Source organism: Mobula birostris, chromosome 14 (assembly GCF_030028105.1).
Source record: "Mobula birostris isolate sMobBir1 chromosome 14, sMobBir1.hap1, whole genome shotgun sequence".
In the NCBI taxonomy this organism is placed as follows: domain Eukaryota; kingdom Metazoa; phylum Chordata; class Chondrichthyes; order Myliobatiformes; family Myliobatidae; genus Mobula; species Mobula birostris.
The window spans coordinates 90769887-90789666 of NC_092383.1; the positions used below are offsets into that span (position 1 = coordinate 90769887).

The 19780-nt window shown below is 47.0% G+C and overlaps 1 protein-coding gene across 18 annotated transcripts in view; it reads right to left on the reverse strand.

The window, feature by feature from the left end:
- The window catches only part of ccnd3 (cyclin D3), a 425735-nt gene that overhangs the window by 27858 nt on the left and 378097 nt on the right, over positions 1-19780 (reverse strand). For 17 of the 18 annotated variants that reach the window (XM_072278907.1, XM_072278911.1, XM_072278908.1 and 14 more), the window contains 3 exons: positions 18219-18434; positions 3784-3943; positions 123-265 (listed from right to left, as the gene is read on the reverse strand). In XM_072278907.1, coding sequence (XP_072135008.1) covers positions 123-265; positions 3784-3943; positions 18219-18434 — 519 coding nt within the window. Of the gene's footprint in view, positions 1-122; positions 266-3783; positions 3944-18218; positions 18435-19477; positions 19759-19780 lie in introns of those variants that run through there. The other variant, XM_072278921.1, reaches the window with a different exon arrangement.

A 19780-nucleotide genomic window follows, 5' to 3' on the forward strand; every position in this document is an offset into this window, starting at 1 on the left:
CTCTGGTATTAGCCACTGGCACCGTGGGGTTAAAAAGGTGCCGGCTTGTCCAGTCTGTCTATGCCCCTCATCGCACACACCTCTCAAGTTGCCCCTCAGCCTCCTCCTCCATGCGAACTCACCAGCTCGGTACAGGTAATCTTGGCTAGCAGCTCCGTCACAGATTCCCCCGAGGGGTCACTGCACGTGATGTCGAGGCCACGGATCGCTGCAGCGATGCTCCCGGTCGCGATCATTGACGGCGGGTACATGGCAAAATTAAAATCTGAAACAGGGCCACACAGAGGGTCACTGTACGTTTCACCTCAACCCCCCCCCGCCCGAGAACTGTAAAGATTTTCTTTTCAACAGTGATGACAACACGCACATCAAAATGTACAGCAAAAGGAGTTGTTTGTGTCGAACCCAGTTGCCAAGGGGCGCGGAGGCGGCCCGCAACCCCCCCCAACTCCTGGAGGTTCCCAACCTGGGATCCACGGAGCTCTTGCTTAACGGTATTGGTCCGTGGCATAAAAAAGGTTGTGAACCCCACCAGTAACCCATACGTCGCTGGAATGTGGGAGGAAACCAGAGCACCTGGGGGGAACCCAGACAGTTAAGGGGAGAACGTACGAACTCCTTACAGAGCAGCGGAGGGAATCAAACCCCAATCGAGGGTCGCAAGCGCTGTAACGCAGTTGCACTACTTTGGCACCCCCAAGCCTGAAGTAACCCCAGGATAAACTAATCACACCCTCAGCAGCTGATGTCCACCAGCTTATCACAGAGAAGCTCACACTGTCTGGAAACCGCTCCTTTGTTTTCATGCATCCGAGTCTCCTGTCTGATGGTAGAACATCAAAGACGATGCTGGATGGTTGGGTGGGATCCTCGATAATACTAAGGGCCCTGCGTACGCGATGGTGGGGAGACCCCCATGGTCCTCTCGGCTGTTCTCACAGTCCTTTGGAAAGACTCCTGGTCTGATGCTCGGCTGCTCCCGTACCAGATGGAGATACAACTTGTCAGGACACTCTCAATGGTGCTCCTATAAAATGCAGTTAAGATGGTGGGGCGGGGGGGGGCCTCACTTTCCTCAATCTCCTTGGGAAGTGCAGACACTGCTGTGTCTTCTTGTTGTCATCAGATCTCTGAATGGACAATGCACCCTTATTTAATTTAAAATTTTAATACATATTTCTCATTGTAACTTGTAGTTTTTAAAAAAAAATGTATTGCAATGTACTGCTACTGTAGAACTATAAACTTCACACATCCCAGTGATATTAAACTGATTGTGATTATCACCACTCCACCCCTCACTTGGATACACACATCACCCACCAGTTCTCACTCCACCCCTTCCATCCACCTCTTTACAATGGCTATCTCCCATCTTTCCCCCACCCCCCCAGTCCTGATGAACCATCGACTGCCCATTACCCGCACAGATGCTTGCCTGACCTGCTCTTTGTTCATTATGTACTGTGTTGCATGACGTGGGCGATCATGGCCTTTCCATTACCATGATTATTCTTGGCAAATTTGCCTGCAGAAGTTGTTTGCTGTAACCTTCTGGGCAGTGCCTTTACAAGATGGGTGACCCCAGCCATTATCGATACTCTTCAGAGACTGTCTGCCTGGCGTCAGTGGTCGCATAACCAGGACTTGTGATATCCACCATCTGCCCCCATGGTTTCAAGTGACCCTGATCAGGGGAGCTAAGCTGGTGCTACATCTTGCCCAAGGGTGACCTGCAGGCTAGTGGAGGGAAGGAGTGCCTTACACCCCCTTTGGTTGAGACATATTTACACATCATCCATCCTCTAACCTGCAGAGCTCCTCCATTGCCTGTGTGTGTTAACTGACAGGCGCAAAATACTGGAGGAACTCAACATGTCAGGCAGCGTCCATGGGGGGAAGTAAACTATGGAGGCTTCGGGCCGAGACAAGCAGAATCCTTTGTGCTTACATTCTGACTGATTTTGTTGAAACAGTCCCAAAGAGTGCACGTGAATAACTCACCCGAATGATAGTTAATGATCAGTTAATGATCCCAGTTAATGATAAGGTCCACGGCATAGGAAAGGTTGGGAACTCTTGAGCTAGCAAATCCTGGTTACCCATTGTACGTGCTGGGCAGTGGAGTGAATGGGTCCATGGTTGCATATTTTTTTTTGTGACTGTAATCATCAGTCCCAACTTCAGGTGAGCTGTACCTTCGAGCAGGATGGAGATACATAGTCACAGTCATACTTTATTGATCCCGGCAGAAATTGGTTTTCGTTACAGTTGCACCATAAATAATTAAATAGTAATAAAACCATAAATAATTAAGTAGTAATATGTAAATTATGCCAGGAAATAAGTCCAGGACCAGCCTATTGGCTCAGGGTGTCTGACCCTCCAAGGGAGGAGTTGTAAAGTTTGATGGCCACAGGCAGGAATGACTTCTTATGACGCTCTGTGCTGCATCTCGGTGGAATGAGTCTCTGGCTGAATGTACTCCTGTGCCCAATCAGTACATTATGTAGTGGATGGGAGACACTGTCCAAGATGGCATGCAACTTGGACAGCATCCTCATTTCAGACACCACCGTCAGAGAGTCCAATTCCATCCCCACAACATCATTGGCCTTATGAATGAGTCTGTTGATTCTGTTGGTGTCTGCTACCCTCAGCCTGCTGCCCCAGCACACAACAGCAAACGTGATCACACTGGCATCTCTAGCAGAGGAGGTGAAAGGCACTCCTTCCCTCTGCTAGCCTGCAGGTCACCCTTGGGCAAGGTGTAGCACCTGCTTTGCCCCCAGATAACGCTGATGACGATGATTTACCTTACAGCGATCAACAGTTGATTCACCTATTCAATAAACTTTTTAAAAGATGATCAAAAACACAATTTCACAGAAATGCTGGCGTCCATCACTGAGAACCGTGACCACACAGGACGTCCTCTCTTCTCATTACTACGATCAGGCAGGAGGTAAAAAAAAAAGCCTCAAAGTCCAGACCAAAAGGTTCAGGAACAGCTACTTCCTTCAACCATTCAGTTCTTGAACCCACCAGCACAAGCCTAAAACTACACCTTAGCAACACTACGACCACTGTGCACTAAAATTGTTTTTTCTTCTTCTAATTGATTTTCTTGCAAGGATTATGTATGATTTATGCTTATGTTGTCTTCCTTGTGAATTCTACTTATCTGTGCCTATAGTATTGCAGTAAGTAAGTGTTTTCTTTTGACCTCTTCTTGCGTATCATGGATTTGTCTCCGATTCTAGTTTGCTTTTGCACTTTTTTTACTCCTTCGTTGTCTTAAAACAGCATAAGCAGTAATTTATGTACAATTCTATACTGCGCATCGTCTCTATCTACCCGTCCGCGCGGTGGCACGGTAAAGCACGATGCTTTACTGGACCAGCGACCCCGGTTCAATTCCTGCCGCTGCCCCTAAGGGGTTTGTACGTTATAACCGCGAACGCCTGGGTTTCCTCCGGGTGGCTCCCACAGTCCAAAGACTTACCGGATGGTCGGTTAATTGGTCATTGTAAATTGTCCCGTGATTAGGCTGGGGTTAAGTTGGGGGTTTGCTAAGTGGCGCAGCTCCAAGGGCCTATTCCGTGTTGAATCTCAATAAATAAACAAATAACACTGCAGCCAAGGTTTTCATCACCAGGTTACCTGCTCTCGGCACACTTGGTTATCATCGGGCTTGACTCTAAAAGAACTGGTCTCTTAATCTCTACATTCACACTTAGCTTCCTCCTTCCCTGCAAAGGCAGGCGGTCAACAACTCCATACCTGTGGCACACATGGCGATGAACGTTTGAGTGTGTTTCTTGATAAGTTCCAGGTGGTCCGCTAGAAACGCCAGCTTCCCGAGGATATGTTCAATGAAGTCATTTGGAGTTGTCACAGACAGGTCCCATTTCAGTTTCCCAAGGACAACTATCTCCCAGTCCTGAGGAAGACAAAACAAACAAACAAAAAAAAAAAATACTTGTTACTGGCCGCTATAACAAAGTCTCAAAGCTTCTTGCGAATAATCATATCAGCACACGATTTGGTCGTCTTCAACTAATGTCTTCCTGTGAATATAATTGTGAAAACAGCACGGCAGCACCTCTACTTCCTCAGGAGTCTGCGGAGGTTTGGCACGATATTGAAAACCCTGGCAAACTTCTATAGGTGTGTGGTGAAAAGTGTGCTGACTGGCTGCCTGCGGGCCTGGTATGGAACACCAGTGCCGTTGAGTAGAAAATCCCAGTACATCACGGGTAAAGCCCTCCCAACCACTGAGCACATCTACATGAAATATTGGCATAGAAAATCAGCATCCATCAGAAATCCTCACCACCCAGGCCATGCTCCTTTTCACTGCTGCCATCAGGTAGGTACAGGATCCTCAGGACTCGCACCACCAGGTACTAGCCCTCAACCATCACGCTCTTGAACAAAAGGGGATAGCTACACTCATTTAAGGACTCTTATATTGTTATTTCATGCTCATTTTTTATTGCAATTTATTTATATCTGTATTTGCACACAGTTAGCAGCTCCTGATGTTTGTAGTTACTGTTCTATAGATTTGCTAAGTATGCCTGCAGAAAAAGAATCTCAGGGTTGTATGTGGTGACATGTACGTAGTCTGATAATAAAGTTTACCTTGAACTTTAATGCCTAATCTGCTACAACTGATACTGTGCAATGCTCACCTGCCACAGTGGGGCTCCTCAAATACTCTGGGGCCTGGGTTTGATCCCAAGCTCGGGTGCTTCCTGCCTGGAGTCTGCACGTTCTGCCCACGTGCCGCCGTTTCCTCCCACACCCTGTAGCTGCCACCTTAATTCCCCATCCCTCTCCCATCCTCTCTGTGGTCTTCATGGCAAACTCAAGGAAGAGCCTCTCACCTGCCATCTGGTCATGCCATTGCTTTCTGGATTTAACACTGAAGTCTAAGCTTCAGCTAACAGGAGAGTTCTGTCTGTACCAGTCATCCAGCAGTGATAGTGGTTCAGTCTTGTTTGCTGTTTTATTTACCCCTCCCTCTACACGGCACTATTTTTTCCCCTCTCTAGGAGTGGAGCGGATGCTCAGCCTGAGCGGCCAGGCACATCTCCCTGCTCTGCATTTCACAACTCCTGCATTCTGTTGTCCATGTTCTCACCCTAACCTCGCTTACAGCTTTTTCCTGATGCTACCCTTTCAAGAGACATCAAACCCACCCCCCCTGCCACCATCTCCAACCTTCCCTTCAGTTTTTGAACCCCTTCCTAGTTCTAACCACAAGACATAGGAGCAAAATTAGTCCATCTAGCCTATTGAGTCTACTCCACCATTCGATCATGGCCGATTTATTTTTCACCCCCACTCCAAGCCTTTGTCTTGAAATACAGGAGCTAAATTAGGCCATTCAGCCCATTGAGTCTGCTCCACCATGGCTAATTTTTTTTTCTCCACTTTGACCTGAAATATTGACTAAGGTTTCTATTTTTCATCCCACAGATGCTGCCCAACCTGCTGAGTATTTCCAGCAACACACATCAAAGTTGCTGGTGAACGCAGCAGGCCAGGCAGCATCTCTAGGAAGAGGTACAGTCGACGTTTCAGGCCCAGACCCTTCGTCAGGACTAACTGAAGGAAGAGCTAGTAAGAGATTTTAAAGTGGGAGGGGGTGGGGGAGATCCAAAATGATAGGAGAAGACAGGAGGGGGAGGGATGGAGCCAAGAGCTGGACAGGTGATAGGCAAAAGGGATACGAGAGGATCATGGGACAGGAGGTCCGGGAAGAAAGACAAGGTGGGGGGGACCCAGAGGATGGGCAAGAGGTATATTCAGAGGGACAGAGGGAGAAAGAGACAGAAAGAATGTGTGTATATAAATAAATAACGGATGGGGTACGAGGGGGAGGTGGGGCCTAGCGGAAGTTAGAGAAGTCGATGTTCATGCCATCAGGTTGGAGGCTACCCAGACAGAATATAAGGTGTTGTTCCTCCAACCTGAGTGTGGCTTCATCTTTACAGTAGAGGAGGCCGTGGATAGACATGTCAGAATGGGAATCTACTGTAAAGATGAAGCCACACACAGGTTGGAGGAACAACACCTTATATTCCGTCTGGGTAGCCTCCAACCTGATGGCATGAACATCGACTTCTCTAACTTCCGCTAAGGCCCCACCTCCCCCTCGTACCCCATCTGTTACTTATTTTTATGCACACATTCTTTCTCTCACTCTCCTTTTTCTCCCTCTGTCCCTCTGAATATACCTCTTGCCCATCCTCTGGGTTCCCCCCCCACCGTCTTTCTTCCCGGACCTCCTGTCCCATGATCCTCTCATATCCCCTTTTGCCTATCACCTGTCCAGCTCTTGGCTCCATCCCTCCCCCTCCTGTCTTCTCCCATCATTTTGGATCTCCCCCTCCCCCTCCAACTTTCAAATCCCTTACTCACTCTTCCTTCAGTTAGTCCTGACGAAGGGTCTCGGCCTGAAACGTCGACTGCACCTCTTCCTACAGATGCTGCCTGGCCTGCTGCATTCACCAGCAACTTTGATGTGTGTTGCTTGAATTTCCAGCATCTGCAGAATTCCTGTTGTTTGAGTATTTCCAGCATTTAATTTTTATTTTAGATTTGCAGCACCTATATAGGGGTTCCCAACCAGGGATCAATGGACCCCTCGTTTAATGGTATTGGTCCATGGCATAAAAAAAATTGGGAACCCCTGATCTAGTGTTTTTTTTTTTAAATTTTCATCGACACACTCCTACACCCTTGCCCCCAACCTGATGTGACCACAAAGAGTACTCCATTAATAGTTCTGACCCCCGAGCTACCTGCTTTGCAAACCAGCCTCAATTCTGCCAACCCTTCAAGCAAGGAATTCCCAATGTAACACGTCTGCCATTGACAAAGCCTCCCGAGCCTGGTTAAACCGACGAAATAAGGCACTGTTTCACATTTCCAAATGCATGTTGTTGTTCATTCAAAAGTTTCAGCAGCTACCTTTTGGATTTCCATAATATGATTAATGTTAATAATTTCAGCCCCCCCCCCCCGCGGGAAGTTGTGTGTAATGCACAAGAGGGAACATTCCACCCAGATGCATCATGGCTTGGTATGGAAACCTGTCTGCCCAAGACTAGGAGAAACTGAAGAGGGTTGTGCTGAACTGTGCCCACGGCACAGAGACCAGCCGCCCCTCCAGTGGCCAACCAGAGACGCTGGAAATTAAAGCCACACACGCAAACTGCTGGAGGAGCTCAGCAGGCCAGGCAGCAGCGATGGAAAAAGAGTGAACGGTTTCAGGCCGAGACCCTTCATCAGGACTGACTCCCCCTCCATCAACTCTGCCTTTAGTTCTTGCCGCATCAGTAAAGAAGCAGGACCACTCCCAAATCAGGCAGAAGGTACAAAAGCCTGAAAGCACCTACCACGAGGCTCAAGGACGTCTAACCCCGTCAGAATCAGAATTAATAGCACCAGCGCATGTCCAGAAATTTACTGACTTTCCAGCAGTGCAATACATTAGAAAAAAACTTAATTACAGTAAAGATATATACTAGTTAAATCAAATACTTGGTACAAAAACAGAAATAAAAAGTAGGAAGATAGTGTTCATGGGTTCAATGTCCATTCAGAAATCGGATCGTAGAAGGACGAAGCAGCTTCTGAATCGTTGAGTGTGTGCCTTTGGGCTTTTGTACCTCCTTTCTGATGGTAGCAATGAGGAGAGGGCATGTCCTGAGTGATGGGGTCCTTAGTGATGGATGTCACCTTATTGAGGCATTGCTCCTTGAAGATGTCCTGGGTACTACGGAGGCTTCTGCCCAAGATGAGCATCGGCTTTAAGAGAGACTCTTCGTGTGATAAAATGGACTCCTCGCCTCTGCTCTGCCCCTCATTGTCTACCTGCACTCCACTTTGTAACACTTCATTCTGCATTCTGTTACTGTTTTACCTTGTACCACCTCAATGCACTGACGTAACGAATTGATCTGTGGGGACAGTATCCAAGACAAGCTTGAACCTCAGTACGTGAGACACCAATAAACCGATTCAACGAAATGATCTATGTGCATTGATCTCAGCTGGCTCCATCATGGGCACTAGCCACCCCAGCAGCGAGGACATCTTCAATGAGCAATGCCTCAAAAAGGCGCCATCCATTATTAAGGCCCTCCACCACCACCACCACCCAGGATAGGCCCTCTTATTACTACCATCAGAGAGGAGGTACAGGAGCCTGAAGATGCCCAAAGTTTGAGGAACTGCTTCTTCCCTTCCGCCATCAGATTTCCGAACAGACCCTGAACCTATGAACGCTAACCTATTTTTAAATCATTTTTGAGATACACCGCAGAACAGGCCCTTGAGTTGTGTTGCCCAGCAACCGCTCAATTTTAACCCTGGCCTAATCACAGGACAACTTACAATGAGCAATTAACCTACCAACCGGCACATCTTTGGACTGCGGGAGGAAACCCATGCGGTCACAGGGAGAATGTACAAACTCCTTACAGGCAGTGACGGGAGCTGAATGCAGGTTGCCTGTTAAGCATCGTGCTAACCACTAGGTTACCCTGCCACACTGCTTGTTTATTTTATATTTTTCTTATTGTAACTTTTTGATGCATTGCACCGTACTGCTGCCACAAATTTCACGACATGTCACTGATGATAAACATGACTCTGATGGTACACAAGACAAGTTCTTGCACTGTACCTGGGTACGTGCGGCAACAATAAACCAATTTACCATCACTGCCGGTACTACCTGTAGGAGGCGCTGATGAGCTGCCCCTTTACAGGGTTCCTTTGGAACAAAGGAAAGATAACCGGGACAGTTCAGACTCAATCACCTTACTGTCACAAAGATGGTTTAAAAAAATTCTATATGTTTAATCTACTGAATATACATTCCCTTTGGCCACAGGGAATCAAACTTACAATCCTGATCATTAGTCCAGGCTGGGGAACTAAGCATTAGGCTAACCACCACGCTACCATACTACCCTGATGCCGTGCTGACTTTTGGCCCTGACGTGTCATGGACTCCCTTGTATCACAGCACCGACACGCGGCGGGCTTTGCCGTCCAACTATGCTGGGGCACAGGAGCACTGGGAACCCGTCCCATCAAGAAAGGAGCTCAGTTAGTCCCAGGACACGGTGGGAGGGAAGGGTGCCAGTGTTTCCCCTCACTGAGGGGCAAGGGGCAGGGGCTAAAGACCACTCACACCTCAAGGACAACGTGCGTCATGACATGGGATGAGTGTACTGAATGAGGGGCAAGTGTGAAACTAGGAAGAATTGGGGGAAGGTGGTGTAGACGGGATGAAAGGTTGTAATGAACACAATGCACCATCCCTGCTCTATGACGAAGAGGACAGAATGTAATGACAAATCATTTTTAGCCAAGGTTAAATTTACATTCAGCGCGAATCTGAACGTGACGCTAGGCTCAGAAGCATCTGGTGATGTACAACAACAGGAACAGTCGTACCGAGTCTCATTTAGACCGAGCGTGGGAAAATCATGCCATACACTGGCCTGCAAAACCAACTTTTAAAATGACTAAAAATACCAGGAATGGGTTGCAGATATATGAAAGGATAAGGGCTATACAGATTGCCTTTTACACATTTCAAGAGCCACAGATACACAGCTCAAAGCCACTGACATCCAAGCTATTCAGCCACCCTGTACGACCCCATCCACCAACTGAAGAGTTGCAAAGTTCAACTGTCAGGGGTCCTGGTGAGGCATTTCTGCACACTGAGGGATTCCCTTATATTTCTCCTTTGCAAGACTCCCGGGAGCTTTACTGAGCAAAATCAATCTGACACATTAGCGTGGCAAGCTCTGAGGACGACTGTCACACAGGCGTTGTTTCACAAATCCACAAGCCACTCACAGAGCAAAGCTTGAGGTTTGATGCACAGCACCAGTTGCGATAACGGTCGCCGTAACGCCTTACAGCACCAGCGGTAAGGTCGGGCTCGACTCTAACCTTTGTCTATAAGGAGGTTTGCCTGTTCTCCTATAGTCTGGGTGCTCTGCTTCCAACACGGGTTAGGGTTAGTGAGTTGTGGGCATCGTTAGTGTGGTGACGCGTGCGGGCTGCCCCCAGCACATCCCCGGACTGTGTTGGCCGTTGACGCAGAACAATACATTTTATGCTTTGATGCACACGTGACAAATAAAGCTAATATCTTTAAATATTATGTACTGTTCAAACACGGATGTCCTCCAAGAGGACTGCAACCTCGTCGTTGGGTTTGGAGGCTTGCGTGCCTCAAAGACCCGCAGAGCTACGTTGGCTGGAGTCAGGCCTTTATGCTTTGGCTCTTGGTAGGGTTACCCATGCCGGGCAGGTCAAAGGGTAGAGGCCAGAGTGGTCCACCAGGTTCGTGGGTTCATCTCAGGGCTAACAACCCTGACTGGTAAAACAGAATGGTTACGGAAACAGCAATAAGGCATCCTTCTATACCTGAGTGTGACAGTCTCCGCCCAGGACTTGCATGACCGACGGTAGTGAAAACCGAGAGGAAGCTACCAACACGAGAAAGGAAGCCCTGAGCACCACCAGAGATAGAACACCTTCATTGTCGCCCTAAACGCCAGCGGTGTAACGCGCAGTAAGTAAACACCGACTAAATGCTAAGATCCCTCACGGTTTGTTAGGATAGGGTTTGTCGATATACTCGTCCCCTTATCAATCAACTCTCACCTCATCCACAACTGTTTCTCATCTACTGCTCCCACCCATCGTGGTCTGTTAGCACGACCCGCCCATTCTTGTGACTCTCACTGGTGGTAGCATCGTAATCTGCGCCCTTCTGCCCACGTCTTCCCCAAACTTCCTCTCGGCCCCTCTTACCTCGCATTAACTTGCTCGACCAGTGCGAGATGAACCACTGAGGGACGGTCTTTTCCGCCGAGTAAGGAAGCCCAAAACTAGGGAGCAGAAGTTTAGGACGAGAGGAGGAAGACTTGAAAAGGGACCCGAGGGGCAAATTCTTCCATGTACGAGTTGAGTTGCCACAGCAAGTGGACACAGATACTTATTTCTCGATAGTGGTCGAGTCAAGTATAATACCATCCTTGGACAGGTACGTGCCGGGAGGGGCTTGGAGATACAAGATATAATAAACCAATTTTGTGTAATTTACAGTGCAGTGCAAGCTATTAACAGTATTTCCCAATTTTAGTTCTAATATGCAATATTACACATTAGGCAGACAAAGGAGTGGTACAGTAGTGTAGTGATTAGCGTAACGTGTTACAGTACCAGCAAGCCAGGTTCAATTCCCGGCACTGCCTGCAAGGAGCTTGCACCTTCTCCCTGTGACCATGGGTTTCCTCCGGGTGCTCCGGTTTCCTCCCACACCTGGGTTAGGGTTAGTAGTTGGCGTACCGTTTGCGCTGTGAACACGGTGACACTCGCAGGCTGCCCTCAGCACAATTCTCGAACTGCGCTAGCCGCTGATGCAAATGAAGCATTTAGACCCTAAGACGCAGGAGCAGAATTAGGCCATTTGGCCCATCGAGTCTGCTCCGCCATTTCATCATGGCTGATCCATTTCCCTCTCAGCCCCAGTCTCCTGCCTTCTCCCCGAATTCCTTCATGCCCTGACCAATCAAGAATCTATCAACCTCTGAATTAAGCATACACAGTGACTTGGCCTCCACCAGCCATCTGAAGCAATGAATTCCACAGATTCACCACCCTCTGGCTAAAGAAATTCCTCCTCGTCTCTGTTCTAAAGGGACGTCCTTCTGTTCTGAGTCCGTTCCCACTGGTGCTACTCACCAAAAATAGGAAACATCCTCTCCACATATACTCCTATCTCAACCTTTTCACTGCCCACCATTAGCTCCCCTTAATATCTTGAAAACTTCAATTTAAAGATTGTTGACCTTAAAATCGCAGGAAATCCCTAATCTCTCCTACACAGCTCCTTAAGAGAACAATGACTCCACACGTGGCTCACTCCAAGGTGAAGCACTTCAGCTGAGAGATGAATGGTAGCTGCAACATCAGGGAGACTATCACACAGAACGTTGGAGGAACTCAGCATCTCCGTTTACGTTTCGGACCTTTCATCGGCATCTCTCGTGTTCCAGAGAACCCCAGGTGCTTCCTCTAAGTCAGGGGTTCCCCATCGACCCCTTTCTTATGTTTATTGGTCCATGGCATAAAAAAAGTTGAGAGCCCCTGCTCCAAGTAACTGAAACGCTCCTGCATAGCTGGAATTTTCTTTTATATAATATTTTATTAAACTGCCGCACGGCTTTCAGGCCGCGTAAATTTTCCTGCTCAGAGTGATGGTTGGTCCGCGCAGCTGTGGAAAAAAAAAAAGGTTGTGTTGCTCTCAACTGTGTCATGGGATGTTTTAAACTTTGAGATCACGACTGGATCCACAAAGACGTGAAACTTTACAGTGCAGTCCCTCATCATACTTCACAAGTGTTGGACAAAGGATGAGACTCACATGATCCAGGACCTGGAGCAGTTAAATTCAGGGCCTCAACTTGTACCCTACCAATTCCAAGACAACCCCAAACCACTCAGAATATTTAAAAAGTATTTCATTACAAATATTCAACTTCTCAATATGGTTTAGATGAAAGCCATGATCACAGTGAATGGTGGTGCTGGCTCGAAGGGCCAAATGGCCTACTCCTGCACCTATTGTCTAAAAATGCTGTTTGCGCTGTAAGCACAGTGACAGTTGCAGGCAGCCCTCAGCAAAAAATTCTCAAACTGTGCTCATGGGATGTTTTTCACTTTTCACATCATTCTCTGAAAGCTCTAGAGACCTGCATGAGAAAATCCCAGGAGATCAGCAGTTTGGGAGATACTCAAACCAGCCCACCTGGCACCAGAAATCGTAGTCACTTAGATCACATTTCTTCCCCGTTCTGATGTTTGGTCTGAACAACAACTGAACCTCTTGACCATGCCTGCATGCTTTCATGCACTGAGTTTCTGCTACATCAGATACTTGCATTAACAAGCAGGTGTACCTAATAAAGTGGACACTGAGTGTCGGTGTGCAGTTTGCACGTTCTCCCTCTGACTGCTTTTGTCACGATCATAAAGGACCCTCAGCATCTGGGACATGCCCACCTCTCAATGTTACCATCAGAGAGGGGGTACGGGAGCCTGTGAATGTTTAAGGAACAACTTCTTCCCCTCTGCTATCAAATTTCTGAACAGTTCATGAACACTACCTTGTACTACAAATAAGCTCTTCTCGGGCTTCCAGCCGGGTACAAGTATCAATTGTAACTCGGCTAGAAGCTTGAAAAAAGTTTATTCATCATGTACCCTGGGACTAGTTACTAGTCATTGTACTTTATAGTCATTTTTCTATTTTTGCACAGTCAGTTTTCACGTCACGTCAGTGAAAATAAATCCCGATTCTGCATTCTCTTACACTAGTGAAAGCAACCAAAAATCTACCCCTCCAAGCCCCCTTTTGATCTTCTATATTTGAATTAGTTCACCCTCATTCTTCTAAGTACCACAGAACACTCTACAGCCTCTCCTGGGAATGCCACAAGTCATTATGTTAACTTATGAGGGGAATGGATAGGGGTAAACACAAGCAGGCTTTCCCCACTGAGGTCCGGTGAGACTCGAACTAGAGGTCATGGGTTAAGGGTGAAAGGTGAAATGTTTAAGGGGAACATGAAGGCGAAATTTCTCACTCAGAGGATACTGCTGGTGTGGAATAAGCAGGAATGGTGGATGCTGGTTTGATTTTTCAACATTTAAGAGAGCTTTGCCCAAGTACTTGGACGGGAGTGGTATGGAGGACGATGGTACCAGGTGCAGGTCATTGGGACCAGGAAGAACAAGTTTGGCAAGGACCAGATGGGCTGAAGGGCCTGTTTCTGAGCGGTAGTACTCTATGACTCTACAAGTCTATGTAATTTATGGCTGATTTTGTGTAGGACATCTCCAGAAATCCTGCAGAAGTCAGTATTACCAGAGCAGACATGTTTTTTAGTAATTACTTACCTGCGATGCAGAACCCTACACTTTTTTGTTTTTACTCCCCAACATTTCGAGAAAACGTGTTATCAATGGAACAACTGCAGAGATTTAGAGTTTTATCCAAAGTTGGAAACACGCAGGACTAATCAGGATCCAGGGAATGCTGCATCACAACTGCACACTTACCGCTGCACAGCATCCAACACACGCCGCGCCATCGGCAAGCTCAGTCAGACTTGAACCTGCGTCCGCGTGGACTCAGTGACCATCACAGGTCCACTCCAGTAGCTGCTCCAAGACTCGGACGGTCAGGAATCAGGACTACAAAGATCGGGGGACTTGCAAGAAGGTATTACGTGTGGAACAGATGAGGAGGAAGTGTGCTTGAAGTGTTATGAATTGTTGGAATTCTGTGGAGCCCAGGGCAGGTTTATTTTTATGGGAATTGTGGATTAAGGGAATTTTGGAGAGGGATTAAGATCAGATGTTGAGCAGACCCAAGAGCCAAACCCTGTGAAACAGCTTCACACATTTGTACTCCAAGTGACCACACCCATCGACTCAATACCTGGCTTCAAGTGTCAACGTATCACACATTATATTTCTCCCCCACTCCACCTTGTCTCTTTTTCCATTCCCCCCTCCGCTCTCACTGCTTTTCTTTTCCGCAACTCCCTCCTTCCCCTTCTCCCCCAGTCCACTCGCCTCTCCTGTCAGATTCCCTTTCCTCCAGCCCTTTACCTTTTCCAGCTCTCACCTCCCAGTTTCTTACTTCATTCTCCTGCCCCACCGTCACCAGGTCTCACCTATCACCTGCCAGCTTGTACTTCTTTCCCTCCCATCTCCTTCTCCCCTTCCTGTCCAGCCTCGGCCTAAAACGTTGACTCTTTATTCCAGGCGTTTTTGGCCCTTTGAGCCACTCAGCAATGTAACCCTGGCCTAATCATGGGACAATTTACAACATCAAATTAACCTACCAACCAGTAGGTCTTTGGACTGTGGGAGGAAACCAGAGTACCTGGAGGATACCCAAGCAGCCATGGGGAAAACGTACAAACTCCTTGCGGGCAGTGGCGGGAATTGAACTCGGGTCGCCTGTACTGTAGCCCGTTGTGCTAACCACTATGCCACTTTGTGTGTGTTGCTCTGGAGTTCTAGCACCTTCAGTTGTATCGTAGTTTTAAAACTGCTCCAAAGGAAACCAGAAGTGTTTTGCAGGGACTGCAGATTCTGGAGTCTGGAGCAGCAAATGACATGCTGGAGGAACTCAGCAGGTCGGGCAGCACCTGTGGTAGAAGAGGAAACTGCTGACCATTCAGGTCGAAACTCAAACATCAGAAGCATCGCATCCCCCTCTCCCCGTGCCATCCATGCACTTCTCTCAAACATTGCCATCAAATTTCACACCCACCAACTTGTCAGTGTTTCATCAGCTATGGGGCAGGGCTTTGACCAGAAATGTCAGCAAACCCTTCCCTCCCCACAGACGCTGCACGACCTGCTGGGTTCCACCGGCAGATTGGTTGTTGCTCCACAAACTGCTTGTACTGTGTCAGAACCGCAACTCAGACAAGTAGTAGAGAGGTCTTCTCTGGAGTAAAGGCTGAGGGGAGACCCAAGAGAAGATCACGAAATTATGCCAAGCACAGAGTTAGAATGTTTCTTCCCCAGAGCAGAAATGGTGAATAGAGGGGTTAAGTTTAAATGTGAGCGCAGGGAAGTTTAAGAGATATGTGGGTCAAGGTTTTTTTTTGGATTAGAGTGTGATGAGAATTTGGGACACACTGCTGGTGGTCCTCAAAACAGATAAACAGGAAATGCTGGAAATCAAGAGCAATACACACAAAATGCCAGAGGAACTCAGGCAGTATCAATGGAGGGGAGTTACCAGTCAGCATTTCAGGCTGACCCTGATGTTACTGTTGAAGGGTCTTGGCCCAAAACATCAGTCAGGGCATCCCAACCTAGGGTCCATGGACCCCTTACTTAATGGTATTTAAAAAAAAGAGGTTGGGGACCCCCGCCAAAGATGCTGCCTGACCTGTTGAACTCGTGTGCTGATCTAAAAGACCATTGAACACTGCTTAACACTCGCAAAATGCTGGAGGAATTCAGCAGGTCAGGCTGCATCTACGGTGGGGCTTCCCAACCTTTGATCTGCTGAGTTCGTCCAGCATTTTGTGAGCATTTCAAGGGGCTTTTAGATCGGCACAAGAATATGGAAGGGAATGGACCATGTGCAGGCAGAAGGGATTTAGTTTCATGTGGCATCACGTTTGGTAAAGACGTGGTGGGCTGAAGGGGAGCTGTTGTACAGTCCTAGCCCCCCACAAAAAAAAAACCAAGCATTTTAAAAAGATGGAAAGCAGCAAGAACATTCTGCTCTGAAGGACACTGGACAATGAAACGATCTGCATAGGGCTTCTGACCCAGAAACCACCAATAGTACGCTGGACGCTGAACCAGACAGTAAATAATAAGTAGCTGGAACAACTCAAAAGGTCAGGCAGCATCTGCAGAGGCAGAAGCTCCTAACGCTTTGGGTCCCCATCTATCCCAGGGCCAAGAGTGTGAAGGAAGAGGAGCCAATATAACAAGTTGGGGGGGAGGAGGCAGGGTTAGTCAGGAACTGGCAAACGATTGGTGGATCCAGGTCAGGAGGGGCCTGATTGGCAGGTGGAGTCAGCTGGGAGGGAGGAAGGGGGTGGAGATAGTGACCGAGGCTGGGAGGTGGTAGGTGGAGGTGATGCTTTGGCTGCAGATTGAGGGAGCTGATTGGACAGGCAGGTGGTGCGAAGAATCAGACCAGGGAGAGATGGTGGGCAGATGTGAACAGGAAGGGGAGACAGAGAATTGAGCGTGTGGGTGATGGGCACGTGGACTCAGGTGGGGGGGAGGAACTGACTAATGGGGGGGAGGGAGGTCAGGAGATGGATGGTTTAGGGGAAAAAGGGGGCATTCAATAGGGTCTTGGTAGATCACTTTGAGGGGAACTAATTGCCTTAAGTTCATTTCAATTTGAGGTGATTACTGAGTACAATTTGGCTTTTAGCAATTAAAATTTATACAGTCCACTGGATCCAAAGAGCATTTTTTTTTAGTTTAATGTGTTTGGGGATTACATTAATGAACATCTCTGCATGGCAGCGGTCTGCTTGTTCACAATGGTCACCTTGAGTTCCCACTTGCAGATCATTTTAGCACCCCACCCTCCCTCACTCCCAAGGCCTGCCCTTGGCCAGTCTGAGGCCAGATATAGACCAGACGAACGGTTCCCCATCTTCCACCTGGGTAATCCACAGCCCAGCATTCAAAGTTGGAGACTACCCAAATGGAGTATGAGGGGCAATTCCTCTGGCCTCACCCTGGCAGAGGGGCAGACAGGTTGGCGCCGGAATGACTGAGGGGGTGGGGGGAGGTTGCTGAAATGGTTTGCAAGCAGGAGCTCAGAATGGCCACTGTGGGCAATCAAACCCTATGCAACCATGCAGAGTTGCTTGGTTAACTTTTAAGAATGCAATCCCCAGACAGATTAAACAAACAAACAAAAAATCCCATTATAATATATTCTCTGAATCCTCTAAAAAAAAGTCAAATCATACTCAGAGTGATTGCCTCAAATTGGAATATACCAAGTAATTTTTACCATTCCTTACATTAAAATATGCATGACCAGATAAAGCTCGAACTAATTACTTAATCTGAAACAAGAGTTTGGTCATCCCGTGTACTAAAATAATTGCATTATAAAAGGTGAATATTTGGTTCAATATTCAATGGACACTGAATGGATTAGATTTCACTGTTAAGGAATGATAAAACGAAGTATTATTTGCAAAGTCTGAAACGCAGTGCCCAGTGAGAGCACTTATCGGCACTCCGGGAGCTTTGCAATCGCGCACTAGATGGCACCAAACGCCAAGTCACGGGCGTGAAATTGCACGGTTGTGATCGATAACTGCAATCATCCCAGCTCTAATTACTCAACCTATATTGAATCTCCTTTTCTTTCCTCTCGGAGGACTTTCCACCTCTGACATCCGAGTTAAACACTCGCAGTTCCTGTGCATCTGAACGCGGAAAAAAAAAGTTTGAAAGAGCAAAACGTTTAGAAAAGAAATCTCTTTGACCCGGTCTAGCCCCCAAACACGGCAATGCAGTAGAATTTCGTCTCTTGAAAGTGCAAAGAAAAAAAAATATACGTCAAAAGGCTGAAATATTGGTGAATTTACCAGGAGGTCTTCAGGGGTGACTGAATTGTCTGTGTAAATACAGAGTTTCTCAGCTGTCAGCGGGATCGTCTCTTTCAGTTTTGACGCTAAAAACATGCAGACTGCCCCTAGCAGCTGGAGGTGACATTTTCGAGTGGGAACCGAAGACAGAAATCTATCCAGATAATTCACGGCCAACAGAAAGACTTCCTCTTCGCATTTCTGCTCTTCGCAAACCTAAAATATGCAAAGACGACGATAAAAGTGGGGTCATCACTTAAAACGACCTTCTCACGATGTTATATGCACACAGTTAACTTTTGCAAATGTAACTCACCCCAACAATTTGTAAAACCGGTCAAAAAAATCATCACTCCCCCCCCCGACCTTCTGTACATGCAACAATCTGCATTAAATTCACATTTTTTGCACGATTTAACATTCATGCACAGTAGTCTCCTTCGACTCCGGGCGATTGCGTATTTTTAAAAATATTAAAATTAAATTAAATAAAAAAACAACGCGTGGCTGCCAGCAGTTACCTTTTGTTCGAAATAAAGTTTCAAAAAATCGTGAAAATTACATAATTGCACGGACAGCGATCATTTTCACATGTAAATAAACAAGAAATCTTGAAGTTTGGTTGGGGTCAGAAAGTGACAATTAATTACTTTCCTAAACGGAGAAAATTTAAGATATAATGTCAGAATTTTGGGTGGTCTGACTAACTCGCTCTCTGCACCAACCATGAAGAGCCCAGGGGTTAAGATACGGCAGACACAATCCAAAGGACAGTTTCAGAGACAGAAAAAGTCCAACAAACTTTTAATATACATTAATAACACATTAATCGCAAGCTTTTCGTAATAATAAAGCGAAGCGACGCTTCATAGACGCAATCGAGAAAAGCAAAAAAGTTTTTGAAGTCGAGTCAACATGGCGACAGCATGTTGTTTATCAGCCATCATAAGTTCCTATAAATTTTGGAAAAAATACTTTAAAAATTCAGCATAATTTCGCATTCGATCCTGAGAAATTGTTTGCACTTGCAAACGCTTCCTAAACATGCACGCAGTCGTTACTGAAAAGCGGAGCCATTCCCAACATGCATTCAGAAGCAAATTTTTAAAAATAACTTTGGAAAAAATAAAATTAAATGCATGACACCGATATGCACCCCCTTGCAACCCTCCGCAAGTACTTTTGCAACGCTCTTACGATAATTACACGTTAATATTGATGCATATAGGACACTGATGCAGCATAACATTCCTCTTTACCTCCAGCATCCAATATGATACCATTTTTCTCATGTATGGTTTGATTTCTTTCTGGACACATTCGAAATAAGAAATCCTGGGGATGTATCTGTCCTCGGTGAGCAGGAGGTTTTGGAGGACGCGATGGTCGTTGAGGAGGGTATGGTCGGGGAAGGCTCGCTGGATTTTGGGGGTAGTCTCCATGCAGAGCAGCTCCATGTCTGTGAGAGCTGGGTATATGTATGTATGTGCGTTTGAGTTCACTGGGAGCTCCCTCTGCACGCAGACCGCCGGCAAGCCTGTCCTCCTCGCTTGATTGACAGG